The sequence below is a fragment of the Podarcis cretensis genome, assembly GCF_951804945.1.
Source record: "Podarcis cretensis genome assembly, chromosome: 3".
Taxonomy (NCBI): Eukaryota; Metazoa; Chordata; class Lepidosauria; order Squamata; family Lacertidae; genus Podarcis; species Podarcis cretensis.
Genome location: NC_137172.1, coordinates 69,620,836 through 69,636,352, shown reverse-complemented (window position 1 = coordinate 69,636,352; position 15,517 = coordinate 69,620,836). Strand labels below are relative to the sequence as shown.

Here is a 15,517-nt window from a genome sequence, read left to right as displayed (position 1 = left end):
GTTTGGTCTGGGGAATCTTGGCCCTCCAGATGCTACTGGACTGCATTTTCCACCGTCCCTAATTGGCTGACTGGGGCTGCCGGGAGTTGGAGTCCACAACATCTGGAGAACCAAAGACTCCCCAGTCCATCAATATAGGCTTGAAGTTCTAGCTTTCCAGTCGTGCTGCTTGGTGACAGATAGTACTCTCCCCCCTCCTCCCCCCATACATCATATATAAAGACTGCCCTCTTCCCTCTTGCTGGCTGATTTTCTTAAAAAGCATGATGATAAGATTTCTTAATGAGAGAAATCTCATGTTAATGGCTCGTCTGAATTTTCTTATCTTTGGAATACAGTACTCCTGATGTAAAATGCATGTGAAGCCTTGTGTTAAGAACTCTTATTATTGATCTAAATCCATGTGATATAAACTTCAGCCAGTAGATTATTAGGACTAAGTCCAGAATGGGTGGGTATGCACTCCACAGTGCAGGGTTGTCCCCCCCCCCCTTTTAAATTTAAATCTAGTGTGCACTGAAAGCTAAGATAATGAATAAAGAATTAATTTTACCCAGGCAGACGCTGCACTTCTGGCTCCAAGTGATTTGGCTGCAACATTCATTACATTTCCTTTCCAGTGTGGTCTTCAAAAGCCTTATGTACCTGGGGACCATGGTTTCAAACTCGCTGCTCAGCGTTATGCAGAATGAATTTCCTAAGAGTGAATGAATGAATCCAAAGTCATCTAGACAGATGGCCTCTCTTTCCACTCACTTGCGGTCTTGGTACATAATTTACTGAAAAACACATGCCCTGCCAAAAAGTCAACTCTGTTCCGAGTCCTGCTTTGCTGTGTATTCTAGCAAGAGATATTTCTGTTCTGTCGGTTTGGGACAATCAAAAGTGAAAGTCCGATGTTGTGTCTGAAGAGATGGGGTGATGTATACGAATGTGACTCTGTACAGTAGAGTTGGCAAATCTGCCTGGCTCTCCAGATGGACACCAACTCTCATCAGCCCCAGCCAATTTGGTCAATGATTCAGGATTATGTGGGTTGGTGTCTAACAACATCTGGAAGGCCACAGGTTAGTTACCCCTGCTGTAGAGATTGAAATTCAACTTCTAGACTTACTTGATTCCCTCTTAATAGGATGGGACTGAAGACTCTTTTGGAAAAAGCGCTTTTGATTATTCAGTTCCTTCCTTATAGAAAGTGACATATCTGTAGGTACCAGTGCAATCAAATGAATTATAAAATCCTAAATGAACTGCTCCAAAGACTTGAGGTTGGGATCCACATAGCTGTGAGAAGCCCAAGGGTTGCCATACATCTGGAATTTCCCAGACGTATCCTAAATACTGCAGTCGAAAGCAGTGTCTGGGTGGAAATCAGCTAAATGTTTCCTTCTGGGAAGGTAGAATCCAACAGTCTTCATTGAGCTTCACCCAGGAGCAACTATTTCCACTTGATTCTGATCTTGAATTCAAGAGACCAGGCTGTTATTTGGGCACCAGCTCCTTCAGAGATAAAGCTGGAGAAAAAGCAGAAGTTTTCCATGGTAAACCATCGTTACTCCTTGAATTGGTCAAAAAGAAGCTGGAGAACAGGCAAATGAGAAGAGGGGCAAATGATAAACAAAATATCTAAGTACAGGGGTTGGCAGGGTGCTTTCCTGTCAAGATGCCAAAGTGCAGTTGAAATGTTTGAGAAAAATTATATGAGCTTTCGAGTTGCCCTTTTCAAGCCACAAGCAATGAATAGATGATTGCCTTGCTAAGCTGCTGTGTGATATTTCAGGATGCCTAATCTGCCCTAATGCAGAGACTCAATTAGTGTGACGCTTTATGAAAATAATGGACTCTAATTGTCTGCCATGGGTGCATATCATGTGCAGCACTCTCAGAGTGGTTATTTTCTGCAGCAGTCAGGCCAGGTATACACAAAAGGAAGGATAGCCAGAGTCTTCATCATCACAGTGCAAAAGAGCAACTTGGAGGTGTCATTTTCTGTGTGCACAGCAGTGGCATTTTAATCAAACGGCAATGAGAATTAATTACGGTGCAACCCAACTATCTAATTGCTTCCCCAAAACAGGATTCTTGTAGTGTATGCTTCTCATGTTTCAAATAGGAACGCTTCCAACAGCCTTTCTATGGTGAAAAGACCAAACATACTGATGATGTAGAGGAACTTAATCAACAAATACTGCTATCTTAACTCAGTACTTAGTCAAATAATTATTGTTGCTCGACTTTCCCAAAAGCCATTTGTATGCAGCTTTGGAAATGAAGTTGTTCTTTCCATTTATTCTTTTTTCCCCAGGGGCTGTTGACTCCCATCAGCGTGATCTCCACCCAGGGATGATGAGATCTGTGGTCCCACAATTATCTGGAGGGCAACAGGTTCCTGAACACTGGCCTATGCACCACTCAGGCGATGCCACCTTTGTAACTTAAGATTACCAGACGTCCCCGTTTCCCAGGGACAGTCCCCGGATTTACAAATCGGTCCCCTGACAAAACCCATCTATTTAGTAGGAAGTTGAAAGGTGTCCCCGGATTCATTGAAAAAAATCTGGTAACCTTATTTTAACTTGTTCCACCAACAGCATGGATGGGATTAATGGAGGGAGAATCAGTACAGCCTGTGGCGTACGTAGCGTGGGGGGTGCAGGGGGGGCCGGCTGCACCAGGCGCAACATCTGGGGGTTAGGGTTAGGGGGCGCAAATCCACGGGTTAGGGGGCGCAAATCCATGGATTAGGGGGCACAAATTACTTGCCTTGCCCCGGGTGCTGACAACCCACGCTACGCCACTGAGTACAGCATGAATGTGCATGGAACCAGAGCAACCAGGTATGTTGTATGAGCACAATGTGCAGCCTCCCCCCTCCCCCAGAACTATCTACATAGGTATGTCCTACAGATCATAGCCATTTCTCACTTTTATATTTGTGCAGTTGGGTATGGATATTGGCCTACAAAATACAGAATCTTCTTATGTACAAATAAAACCCCGGTCACATCACTTTAAAATGCTCAGAGGTGGGCTGTGGTACATTCCTAGTTGCCATTTCCAAGCATGTTAAAGAGCCCCAGCATGCCAAATTGACGGAGCGCCTACTCCCAGATCAACACTAACATCTGCCAATAGCCTTCTGCAAGTGCTCTTCCATCTGTGAGGGGACCAATGTCAATTAGACAGAGGTCTGTGGTGCCACAATTATTGAATGCCCTCGCCAAAGAGGCTCGGCTGGAACCAACATCAGTAGCCTTTAAATGCCAGGCTAAACACTTCTGTATTTCCTCAAGCATTTTACAACTCAGTTTTTATTTCCATTCTTGAATCTGCTGCTTGTTAATGCTTTATTTTTAGCTGGGTGGATTTTTTTTTTGGTAAACAATTATAATCTACTTTTCTTAGCTACAAAACAGAACACACAACAATCGGGTTGTAGTTTTAATTATTGTAAACCTACCCTGGAACTGATTCTGAGGAAGGGTGCTAAATCAGTATTCTAAATTAAAATAAAATTGTGGACATGCCCACCCTATTTAGTAGTTGTGCATCCATAATGGGGTACAAAATGGGAACAGGGAAAATCTGGCCCTTGATCTGTTTTCTAATGAGGTTTGGAGGAGGTAGTGCAACTGACCAGTCTTTTTAGATTTAAGAGACTTTGAAATAAACCATCCTATCATCATTATAACTAACTTCCCAAAGGCTTTAGGCTTAGTCAAAGTCCAGCAATTTAGAAATCATAAGCAGGCTTCCATGGCTCTCTGGCAGCTCCAGACAAATTCAGCCACAAACTGAATTATTTGTAGCCACGAACCGAGTATTATTGACAATTCAAGGCTGTGTGAGTGAGGTTTGGTTTTGTGCAGAGTTGTGCTGCTGGAGGGTGCTGCCAGATGTAAAATTGGTAAGGCAAAGGGTGTGACTTCACCTTTGGACAATAGGCTATAATGCAGTTACACCAAAGTCAGAAGTTTCTACGAACACAAATGGCCCAAACATCTCTTCATCTCGGCAAGGAAGAGACATGATTAACAGTTTATTATTGCTTTTATTCATAAATCCATGACATCGCAACATCATTCAAAATATATGATACAAACTTTTTTAACACAGCAATAGTGTGAAAGTTTACTCCATGTTAAAAGAGAAAATTCAGAAGCACATGAAATACATACTTGGCAATGACAATCATGGATTGCTTAGTTATCCAGGTGTCTTGGTAATAAATCTAACCAATTTTTCCCCCTTAGCACTTGTAATACATGTCCCTGGCCTGCCAAATAATGCAAGAGGAGGTCCTACTTCCCTGCAAACTTGTCCCTCCTGCTTTCGCCCCTCATTACTGCATGTCTTGTGTAAACGTTTCAGCTGGGGCAAGAAGCCAGACTTTGGGCCTCCTTCCTTTCAACGAGAACTGCTTAGAGTACTCCCAATTTAAATTTACACCCTGCTCTTCCTTGCAAAGGAGCCCAGAGCAGCAAACAAGTGCTTTTAAAAAATAAAAAGACAGCATCTTACAATTCCAATTCAGATGCAGACTAGGAAAGATGTCAGCTTAAAAAGCCTGGATGTAGTTTTTTGCAGCTCCTCAAGGCTGTATCACTAGAGTAGAGCTGAAAACCAATCTTCTGCAGCATATATGCTGTTGGACATCGGCATCAGATGTTGTTGGACTCCCATCATGCCTCTCCAATGGCTAGGCTGGTTAGGGCTGATAAGAGCTGGAGTCTAACAGCATTTGAAGGCCACTGTGTTGGGTATCCCTGTTCAACAGTCTCCCCCAACCCCCCAAAAAGGATTCAGCATGTAAATTTTTCTAGTCTTTAATTCACAAGGATTCAGTTCATGCCACACAATACCTTTGCCGTGCCTTACAGTTTTAGCAGAGGCTTTAATAAAATAAAATTTAAAAAATAAATGGGTGGTGCTTACACTCTGCTCATACAGCTGCTTATCTCACTTGCTACTTTGGGGCCAAGGTGCTCCCCCCCCTTTCTCTTACTGTGGGCTCCCCTACCAGGTTCACTATGCAGATCATGCTCTGGCAGAAAAGGACAGACACTAAACAGAAGCGCTATTAAGGAAGACAAAGTCTCTTGAGCATCGCTTCCAGCTACACATTAGCTATTAAAGAGGCACTAGTCAAGATATCTCATAAGCATCACCCTGTGATATGGATATGATTTGACCCAGATATTACACAAACCCATGAACCAGCAACGAACAGATGCATAAGCCAAGAGCTTATGTTAGAGCCACTCAAACGATTTCTAGAACCAGTGAAATTTCAGTCAGAAATTCCCTGGCTCCTTAGCTCCATATTTAATGACAAACTGCAAGGTTGAGGCCTAAATGTAAAAATTACCTTGCATCGATATTAAACGGCTTTTAAAACCGCAGGACACACAAGTACACAGTCCCTGGTACTCCAAGTAAACCTGGATAGGATTGCACTATAACCCACTTGCCTGAAAGACCTAAGGGGAGTACCAGCATTTGAAAGCAACTGGCGCTACTCTGCAGTTCTATATGTAGGATGTAACACAGTAAAAGGAAGAAACATGGAAGGTGAAACCAAGCCTGCAATTATGAAAAGAACAAAACTAATCCGGATTGCAGACTGAACAAATAAGAACATAAGGAGAGGCCAGTTGCATCAGGCCAAAGGCTCATCTAGTCCCCCTCTGGTTGTTATACTGACCTGCCAGATGACTGTGGGAAACCGACAAGCAGGACCTGAATGAAAACAGTGTGGCGATGGAGCTTAATACAAATGCAACTGTCAGAGCCCATTTGGTTTTGGGTGCTAAATACTTGTAAGTGCTACTGCTACAAATGCTTTTCATTCTGGACCAAAATATCCATTTGTGACATTGCTTTCTTTAAAAAGGTTTTCCTTGGCTCAAGTGTTTGCTGCAGCATGAAGTTAGATTGCAGTTATTACTCCCCATGGTGCTACTGCATCAGAAACTACAGGAGCACACAGCTGAAATATATAGGACGTCGAAGGTGGGTGTCTGATATCATCTGCCTGTTCAGTCCTTCAATCCAAGTAGCAATGACTGCCAAAATGAGAAATGATGGCAAAGATTTTCTCTGTGTTGAAATAAGTGTGCATATATATATATATATATATATATATATATATATACACACACACACACACACACACACACACACAAACATAAAGTCTTTGATATCATTTTTCATTTCAGCAGACACTGCTATTTGCTACACATATAAACAATCCTTATGTTCTTGCACCGCAATTTACGATTTAGCTCAAAAAAGTAAGAGTGCTTGCTTTAGTGGAAATTACAATGCTTGCAATTTGTGCCCTCTAGTTCTCTTCCCGTTATTTTACAGACACTGTACTTGGAACAGGCTATTCATATCAGAATAGAAGCTGTCAGCATGAATATTTATACATTAGAAACAGAGATTGGGGGAGAGAGAAAAGGTTCTTTTCAGATACATAGCTAGATGGACTCGGAAAGGCCACAGTATCTTCTTCTATTCCCAGACATTGCTATTATAAATTATGCTTTTAAAAAGCCACTACAATGGACGCTCGGGTTGCGAACGTGATCCGTGAGGGAGGCACGTTCACAACCCGCAGCGCTGCGTCTGCGCACGTCGTGATTCGGCGCTTCTGCGCATGCGTAAAGTGTGAGCGCCGAAACCTGGAAGTAACCCGTTCCGGTACTTCCGGGTTCGACGTGGTGTGCAACCCGAAAACACACAACTTGAAGCGTCTGTAACCCGAGGTATGACTGTATTTGTATTTATATTTAGCAACATGTTATACTTTATTTATTTCTTTGGAGGGGGTTGACATTAGCTTATACTGAACAATCTGTGCTGCATTATCTGATCAGCTTAAACATCCAAAGACAGCATTCCTCAGCTGCGTTTTATAAAAGGTAGGCTCTCATTTTCATCTTGAAATTTTTGAAATGCATACTGGATAAAACTGTGCAATTTCCTCCTGTAACCTTACAAGCTTGACTGTGTGTACTCAGCAATGGATAAAATCCAAATTTGCCAGAATATGTTCCAAAAACATCTGGCTTTTGAGACCCATAGTAAGTACCCTTACTATGTAAGACCCACAAGTAAGTACAAGATAAAATATTTGCATGCTTTGCATTATTCATTTTGCTTATCAGACTGTGCTGGACCCTATAGCCCCAACCACCCCCCCACCCAAGTACTGAACCCCAATAAGGTTTAGTAAGGCCCACCCTGGCACCTGCAATTTCAGCTGGCACTACCCACAGAGTGTTGTTACAAAGCCTATCTTTGCAGCTCAAAGGGACAACAAGTTGCCCGCTAAAACATGAAAAAGAGCACCATTGGCTTTAGCCCTCTGTGTGTCCTTCTCTGTTCAAAAAGGAGCACGGCATGAATAAAACATGGTGGAATGTGACAATTGGAAATGGATGAGGCTTCTGCCTCTCATTTTCTGTCTTTCTCCTGTACCCAATGAAGTCATCTTGCATCTCTCACTAGGACTGTGCCATTGCATAATTTACTTCGGCCTTGTGGCAGTATTTTTTTGAAAAAAAGTGAAGCTGTTCTTGGGCACACCATTTTTAACTTGGAATAAATAAGTGAAAATGGAGCAGATGAGGATTTCCAACTCCAGCACCCATCAGACTGCATTTGGCAATATAATACTTGTAGCTTTCCTATCATGTATGTATCTTGGGGAGTGCCTTTAGAGATTTTGTTAAACTTATATTTGCATTAGTCAAAACAAAAAAAATTCCTTCCAGTAGCACCTTAAAGACCAACTAAGTTAGTTCTTGGTATGAGCTTTCGTGTGCATGCACACTTCTTCAGATATATTTGCATTAGTTGTTGCAAAATATATGAACAACAAACTGTAGAATTGGGATTCCAACTCAAACCAAATCAGGCAGTTGCTTTGGATGGAATAAGGATGCGATGAATTGGCTTTGAACCCAATCTTGTGCTTGGTGTACACCCCTAATATAAACACCAAACTATACCTAAGGCTATAGTACAATAATTTATCCCAAGACCTTATTTGTTGCCTTTTTATGAAGTTGCACCATAAAGCATAAAGATACGCTGATGACAAGCACATAAACTGCCCTAATAACTTGGAGGGCCACAGTATAGACCTTACTAATAAACAAATATACAAATGACTCCCCATTTATGTGGGGGTTATGTTCCGAACCCCCCCACACGCATATGCAAAATCACCTAAAATGGGGCGTTGCCTGTATCAGGTTAGCTGATGCATGGGTAAGAGCCTCCCTATTCATTAGCTGTGGGAGAAACAAATAGTTCCTCTGCTCATGCGCACATTACTCCACTTCTGGTCCACATCATCTGCGTCGGAGATGCAATGTTCCTCTGGCTCGCACATGCAAGCAGAGGGTCAGCTCTGCTCTCTCACAGCTGATGATGTTTAACTTGTTAATTAATACATATACCTAATTTGTGTGCACCATATAAGATGCCTATAAACATGTAATACCTTAGAGAAGCCTGCAGACAGCTTAACTCCAGATCAACTGGAAATATTATTAGCAATGCTCATACACATAACCTCAAAACTGACCTCCTCGCTTTCAATTTTGGCATAACAGAGAAGTCACAAAAACACAATAAATACTGCATATTATCATAACAGGAAGTTTAATTTGTTCAGCTCATCAAAACATCAAGGTTTTAGTGTACATTGTTAAAAAAAACAACTACAATTCTACTGCAGACTGAGATACTCAGAATGGAGAATCTTCAAGGATGTTCTGTTTCCTGACCTTCGAAGGTCAATCTTGCTACATTCAAGGAAGTAGCTCTGCCTTTATTTATCAATATTAAGTAAGGCTGGGTTTTCAGAATGGGGATTCATATTACTGTGTTTTATTGGCAAACTTGTATGCAATTTAGAAATTTAAGGTAGATGTTGAAGAGAAGCAAAGTTTAATAGTATGGAAATCGCTCCAAGAAAATATAAGCAGCACATTTAAGTAATTCAAGGGCAGGTTCTGAAGCCAAGTGTAAACAAGGCTATGGTGCATGGCTAGAAAAACACATTATTTTTCAGATGAACCAATTTAGAGGATGTCTTGTGAAAGCGGAATGCTGAAAAGCCTTATTATTGATTTGGCAGTATGTACATTTAGAATGAATGCATTTTTATAGAGAAGTATATAAAACAAATAATCAGTGTCCTTTTAAGAACGTAACTAAAATTTGAAATGAGAGGCTCATTTGCTTGATCTATGTGTTCTGCACTCTAATGTTCTTCATGTCTCTTAGCAGCACTGGTCTGTAGGTTAGAGCCAAGTTTTCCATGTATTTGAAATAATCACTCACTTGAAATCCATGAAGTGCTTCTTCCTGCACATTGCACAAAAGCAAAGTATTAGCCAGGGAAAAAATGATGGATATTAACATTTGAGGCTTTCCCAAGAGGCAACTTGTTTTATTTTTTCATCCCATTTAGAAATTTGTTCTGTTTCCATTGTAATACACAGATACTGCATTATGACAAAAGTGAAAAATAGACACATCCGTTTCTATATAATGGTGTCTAATGACATATTTACTAACGGAATTAATAAAGCAAAATGAGGATTTCAAACTTTACATATTTCTTAGCTGTATCAGTATACATAATTTGAAGTATAAAATAAGCTACAATTTATCAGTAGCCCTAGTTAAAATAAATTACTGTTTAATATAAATGAGCAGTGTGTTATTTCATGCTGCTCCAAACTTCCCAATTTGCTTCAACCTGGTCCTACCGCCGCCACACAGCAAGAAAAGCAGCTATGACACTGGTCTCATCGTTCATTTGTCTCCAAATAAAGAACAAATGGAAGCCAATGTTTGTTCTTAGTTTACTGCTTATAGTTTGGAAATAAACAAGCCACAAGCCTGATGCAGACAAGGCAACCTGAGGTTTGTTTCCTCAGCACAGGAGTAGCATGCAGCTCTATCACACTGAACCATCATTTATTTTAACTATGGTTTACTGTGACATGCATACTTGGCCAACTAAGGGTTGAACACTGCCTTGTCCTGTACCCTTTGTTTGCAGTTGCATGCCATGTACTATTTCTGACAAATTAAACCAACCATCTTGTTAGGTTAGCACTAACTGCATTATGAACAGCACATTTTGAATGCCTTTTAAAATAAGGTAATTGGGAATTAACCCAAGGACATACAAGTTTAATTATTATTTTTTAAAAAAATTATATACAGGGCAGTTTATGATAGAAAAACACAAACATGAATAACATAGTAACAAATAATAACACCCCCAACAGTTTTTAAAAGGGCATAGATGGTTTAAGGCCTGGGTGAAGAGGCGTTTGTACTGATTTGCTATTGAGGGATAAGGAACTGCTGACTTTTGTTCCCCCAGCTCCTACCACAATGCTGACAAGAGCTGGAGAAGGATATTTTCAAAGCTATCCACTGTTAAAGTAATCTTAAAGGTAAAGGTAAAGGTACCCCTGCCCGTACGGGCCAGTCTTGACAGACTCTGGGGTTGTGCGCCCATCTCACTTAAGAGGCCAGGGGCCAGCGCTGTCCGGAGACACTTCCGGGTCACGTGGCCAGCGTGACATTGCTGCTCTGGCCAGAGCCAGAGCCAGAGCCGCACACGGAAACGCCGTTTACCTTCCCGCTGGTAAGCGGTCCCTATTTATCTACTTGCACCCGGAGGTGCTTTCGAACTGCTAGGTTGGCAGGCGCTGGGACCGAGCAGCGGGAGCGCACCCCGCCGCAGGGATTCGAACCGCCGACCTTTCGATCGGCAAGCCCTAGGCGCTGAGGCTTTAACCCACAGCGCCACCTGCGTCCAAAGTAATCTTAGGGACATGGTAAAACTTTGCAAGGTGCAGAGCATCGGTGAAGTCGGTAATTCTAAACAGAAGTGGTTGTGAATTCCTCTACAAAACAACAGCAAGTGTTGCAGATGTTAATATTTGCATCTCGTTTGCAGCAACTGTAGCATTAATGGCTAGTAAACACTGGGGAGAATAAGTAAGTTTTTGGTATACACTGAAATCAATGCTTTGTCAGTGCTTCCCTTAACCTAGAGTCAAGTTTAGTTGTTTCTTTGAGTGCTGTGTAAACCATATGGAAATATGAGGATTTTACGGCCTTTCCACATTAAGGTTTTGATGGGGAAAAGTAATTCAGATACTGTTTTGTTTGTCAATAATTGCGTGTCACTGTGCAAAAAAAAGTGAGACACTTGGAGTATTATGGACCACCAGAAACCATACATATTGTAATGGAGAATAGTGGGTTGTTAGAGAATCTTCCACTTTTATCGATTTATATATTATTATGAATTAATAACGTGGCAAAGAGCAGCTGGCTCTTCTTGAAAGGCAGCATCTGAAAAATCGGGATAAGAAAATGCTCGCATAGACTTTTGAGGTGTGGGTGGGTAGGAGAGAAAAAGGAAGAGAAAAGGTGATCTGATGGGCCCACAATCCTAGCTACAACCAAACACTGACTTTTAATGTCAATGGGATGAGTAATTAGAAATGATTTGCTTTATGAAGCAGTTAATAAGGCTTTTATTGGAGAGATTTGCAGTCAATTGCCTCAGCCTACTAACAAGGGAAATCCATGTGCAGAAAAAACCTACCACGTAATAACCAACATGGATGCAGATGTTCGTCTGTATTACAATGCACACCTGAGTTCCATTAAACTGGCCTGTGCATTTGATGTAAATAGGTTTGTACATTCCTATATGTAGCCACAAACTGTTACACACAGCTTCAAGTAGACTGGGTCCTCTTAATTAGTTTCCATTTTAATGATGCACTGCTTTGTGTACTTAGTACTGTGTTTCCTTCAAACAATGTATTGTATTCTAAGGGTGTAATTTACAACCAATTAAGTCCAGAGTATTCTAGTTAAAATTAAACTGGAATCAGATATGGTGGATTTCTTTTCCAAAATCTGCCAAGTCAAGCCTAGTTATTAAAGTATAGTTAGGACACTTTGACAGAGAATGTAAATTAAAATCATGTTCTTTCCTCAAAAAACATTTATTTTTCTCTTTTACAAAAATACAGCAAACCCCACAATTCCTTCTAAAATGTGTTCAGCACACTTTTAATGAGTGTTTCATAATTTTTGACCTATTATTTGGCCTCTGTATCTTAAGAACTATTTAATCATGATGGCCTGTCATCAAATGTTAAGATGAATTTTATTAGGAGGAAGAATAGCTCTGGTGTGTTGTCTCCTGCTATATAATGAGGACTACAGATATGTCATGCTATTTTAAAATGAATGTCAAAGATTTTAAATTAAAAGTATATTTTGGGAATCACATTATACAAAATGGCTGTTATAGACAGGCAAAAGCTAATGGCATGTTTAAACAATTAACTTGATATTTCTTATTTTAAAAGTATTATCCAGTCTAGAATGATATATTCAGCTTTGATTCTAAACCATCAGAAAAGTCTCCCTAACAGATTTCAACTCATAGGCAGGTTGAAATGGGGAGAGGCAATAGGGATAAGGGAAAAAATATATTCTGACCACCTAAATCAGTTACCAGAATATGCAAAGCACTGACATAGTTATCTTCTCAATGACCATTCATTCAGCTTTGAATTAACTCAGGTTTGCCAAAAGCTCATTTCTAGTTCTGAAATTCTTCACTGATCTTCCTTTTTTGAGTTAATACAGCCGCTACACTTATGAGGAGACAGGACTGTCATGGATACTTTAGCTGAGATTCGTGCATTGCAGGGGGTTAGATTAAATGACCCCATGGTCCCTTCCAACTCTACAATTCTGGTTCTAATAAAAGGCAGCTACTGTTTCTGCAGAGTAATGTAAAGCTTTGAAATAAACAAATCTATAGCTTAATGTTATTAAAAATGTTAAGAACAGCCCTGCTGGATTAGATAAAAATCAATCTAGTCCAGCATTCGGTTCCAACAGGGTTCAGCCAAGTCTCCTTGGAAATCTCACAAGCAAAGTATTTTGCTCAAAGTCCATCAAGGATATGGCATTCTGTAAAAGAGAATAACATATCAAGATCAGGCTCATCACCAATTCCCAGTGAACAAACAAGGAAGAATCTATTTCATATACATTTGGCATATGCATTTGTTTTCTTTAAAGGATTACAGAAAGGATATTTTCCTTTGTCACTAAGTAAAGCTACGAAGTAAGCAAACAGACTGAAAACAAACACATATTCAAAGAATGATTTGTTAAGTTTTTCTAAAAACTTGACATCAAATCTTCAACACTGTTCTATTATTCTAAGTCATGAAGATAAAGAAGAAATTACTTTAAGAAAAACTTGGAGATCCTGAGTCTGCGTATGCTGAAGAATTTCTTGCTGTAGATGCTTGAATACAGATATACACATATAAATCTGATAATCTGGGCCAAGAAAAATACAAATGGCAATGTAATGGCAGATCTCGCTCCAGTCCAAGTAATTCCAGAAACACTGAGTCAACCATTGTTGACAGATCTAGGAAAAAAACAATAATCCAATTCATCACTTCCAACAGCAACTGTTCCACATAATGCAACCAGCTCTGAATACTCCATTCTGAGGTCCCTTGTAATTGTCAGCTACCATAATTTACAACAATTGAGACAGAAATCCATCCCCTACACCCTGCTCTTAGTCATGTTGGGGGGGGGGCAGCACATCCTGTTTCGCCACTGGAAGTGAAACATTTTTCCCTGGAGGTTCTCAGAGCTCACTGAAAACCTAAATCGCTGCCTCTAGTCAGGGCTTGTCTGGGAAGGCAGCACCTCCCTTTGTAAAAGTAACTAAAGCTCTAGACCACGTCCCCTAGGCTAGGGGCGGGGCATCTTTTCTCAAAGAATTTGAACTAAAAAGGAATGAGGGAGGTGTGTCATATCATCATCTCCCAATTGGTCATTTGCACTACATCTTCTTTCTGGCCATCATGGGCATAAACAAGTTTCCACCCTTAGTGTAGAAACATTAAAAACCCGGAAGAATAATTGCTACATGAAAGAGTTTACTAGTGAAGAATGTCACAAACAGTAGTACTTTGGTTTTGTTTAATGTGTTTGTATTTAACAGAAGAGGAGCTCTCCAACTTTTTAATAAATCTGACATTCTGTTATTAAACTGATTATGAAAAACAAAATTAGAATAACTGTTCTTTTTGTTGATCTCTACCACGACAATTTCATTTAGCTGTGAACTTATGAATCTTGTGTTAATCAGCCTGTAAATATTTACAAAAGTAAATCAGGCAAGAGTACTAATTTGATTGCGAAAGGTAAGGTTTAAAACAGATTTTAGCTTGCTTCATTTGTAATCCAACAGTGACAATGGACTGGAACCAGACTTTTCCTTTTTGTGGACAGCTTCTAATCCAACAGAGAAAACCATTTTTTGTTGAGTCCCCCCTACACTCTATGACTCCAGAAAAACTTACCTAGAGGATTAAGGATCCCTTGGAAGGTAGCACTGGGGATTTTGAGGAATGGAAAAATCACTCCTCCTCTTTCATGGGAGTGTCTTGAGCAGAATTCTGCTTAGGGGATCCAGCAGGAACAAACTCTGAATCTATCCCAATTAGTGTTTAGACAGCAAAATTACTTTTGCTCTTTTCACTTAAAATTATGGTGTAAGAGCAGGCATCTAATACACTGCCCAATTCTATGTATTTTCATTCAGAGGCAAGTCTCATTGTTATTCCTAAGCATTCAAATACTTTCAGCCTTATTGTGGAAACTGTACAATAAATAGTACATATCAGCAAAACAAACTGTTTTTTATTGCCGTAGCAATAATTCATTTTTTTGGTCTCACCTGTATAACTTGATTTCAAGTATGGTTATGAAGAACTACCAGACAAAAGCAATTCAATTTCAAAAAGCTCTCTCTTTCTACAATTCCCAGCTGACTATTCATTAGCAGTAAATATAATTTATAGTTAACTCTGCCCACTGCTGTGCATTTAAGGGTCTGACAAAGCTATTCTTTTTACTACTATGCTTTGTAAGAGAAAAAGAAAAATCTTCCTTCCTGTGAATTTCTTTTCAGAGTTGCTTCAACATGAAATGATTTAGTGGAAGTCCTACCCAGCTGGAATCTTGTCTTAATTTCCCTGTAAGCCTCATTTAACTTAATGAGACTTACTTCTGAGTAAACACCTAAGGGGCTGCACTATAGAAGAGGAAAGTGCTTTGGCTCCAGTTTTGCAGTCTCCCTTTCACTGACAGTCAAGGCAACCATTTTTTTAAAAAACAAATTGGAATATTTTTTATTACCTGTGACGACGTAAAACCAGACATATGGAACGCAGAAAAGACTAGTGGTAACTCAGCCTTCAGCAACATCTCAACATAGTGTGCACTGCAAAAATAGATTGGATGGATCCCAGACGCTGCTGTGTCAACGGGCAGGTGAATCTGGTCAATGAAGCAACAATACCCAAAAGGACCCTTATTATACAGCTTTTCAAAGGTCTCCCTTCAAAAA

General features: G+C 40.1%; 1 protein-coding gene across 4 annotated transcripts in view; it reads right to left on the bottom strand.

Annotated features, from left to right (window-relative positions):
• Positions 1-8,659: 8,659 nt before the first annotated feature.
• The window catches only part of TBC1D32 (TBC1 domain family member 32), a 68,468-nt gene continuing 61,610 nt past the window's right edge, over positions 8,660-15,517 (bottom strand). For 3 of the 4 annotated variants that reach the window (XM_079970736.1, XM_079970737.1, XM_079970738.1), the window contains 3 exons: positions 15,307-15,447; positions 13,331-13,519; positions 8,660-9,384 (listed from right to left, as the gene is read on the bottom strand). In XM_079970736.1, coding sequence (XP_079826862.1) covers positions 9,265-9,384; positions 13,331-13,519; positions 15,307-15,447 — 450 coding nt within the window. In that variant the 3' untranslated portion in view covers positions 8,660-9,264. Of the gene's footprint in view, positions 9,385-13,330; positions 13,520-15,306; positions 15,448-15,517 lie in introns of those variants that run through there. The other variant, XR_013837366.1, reaches the window with a different exon arrangement.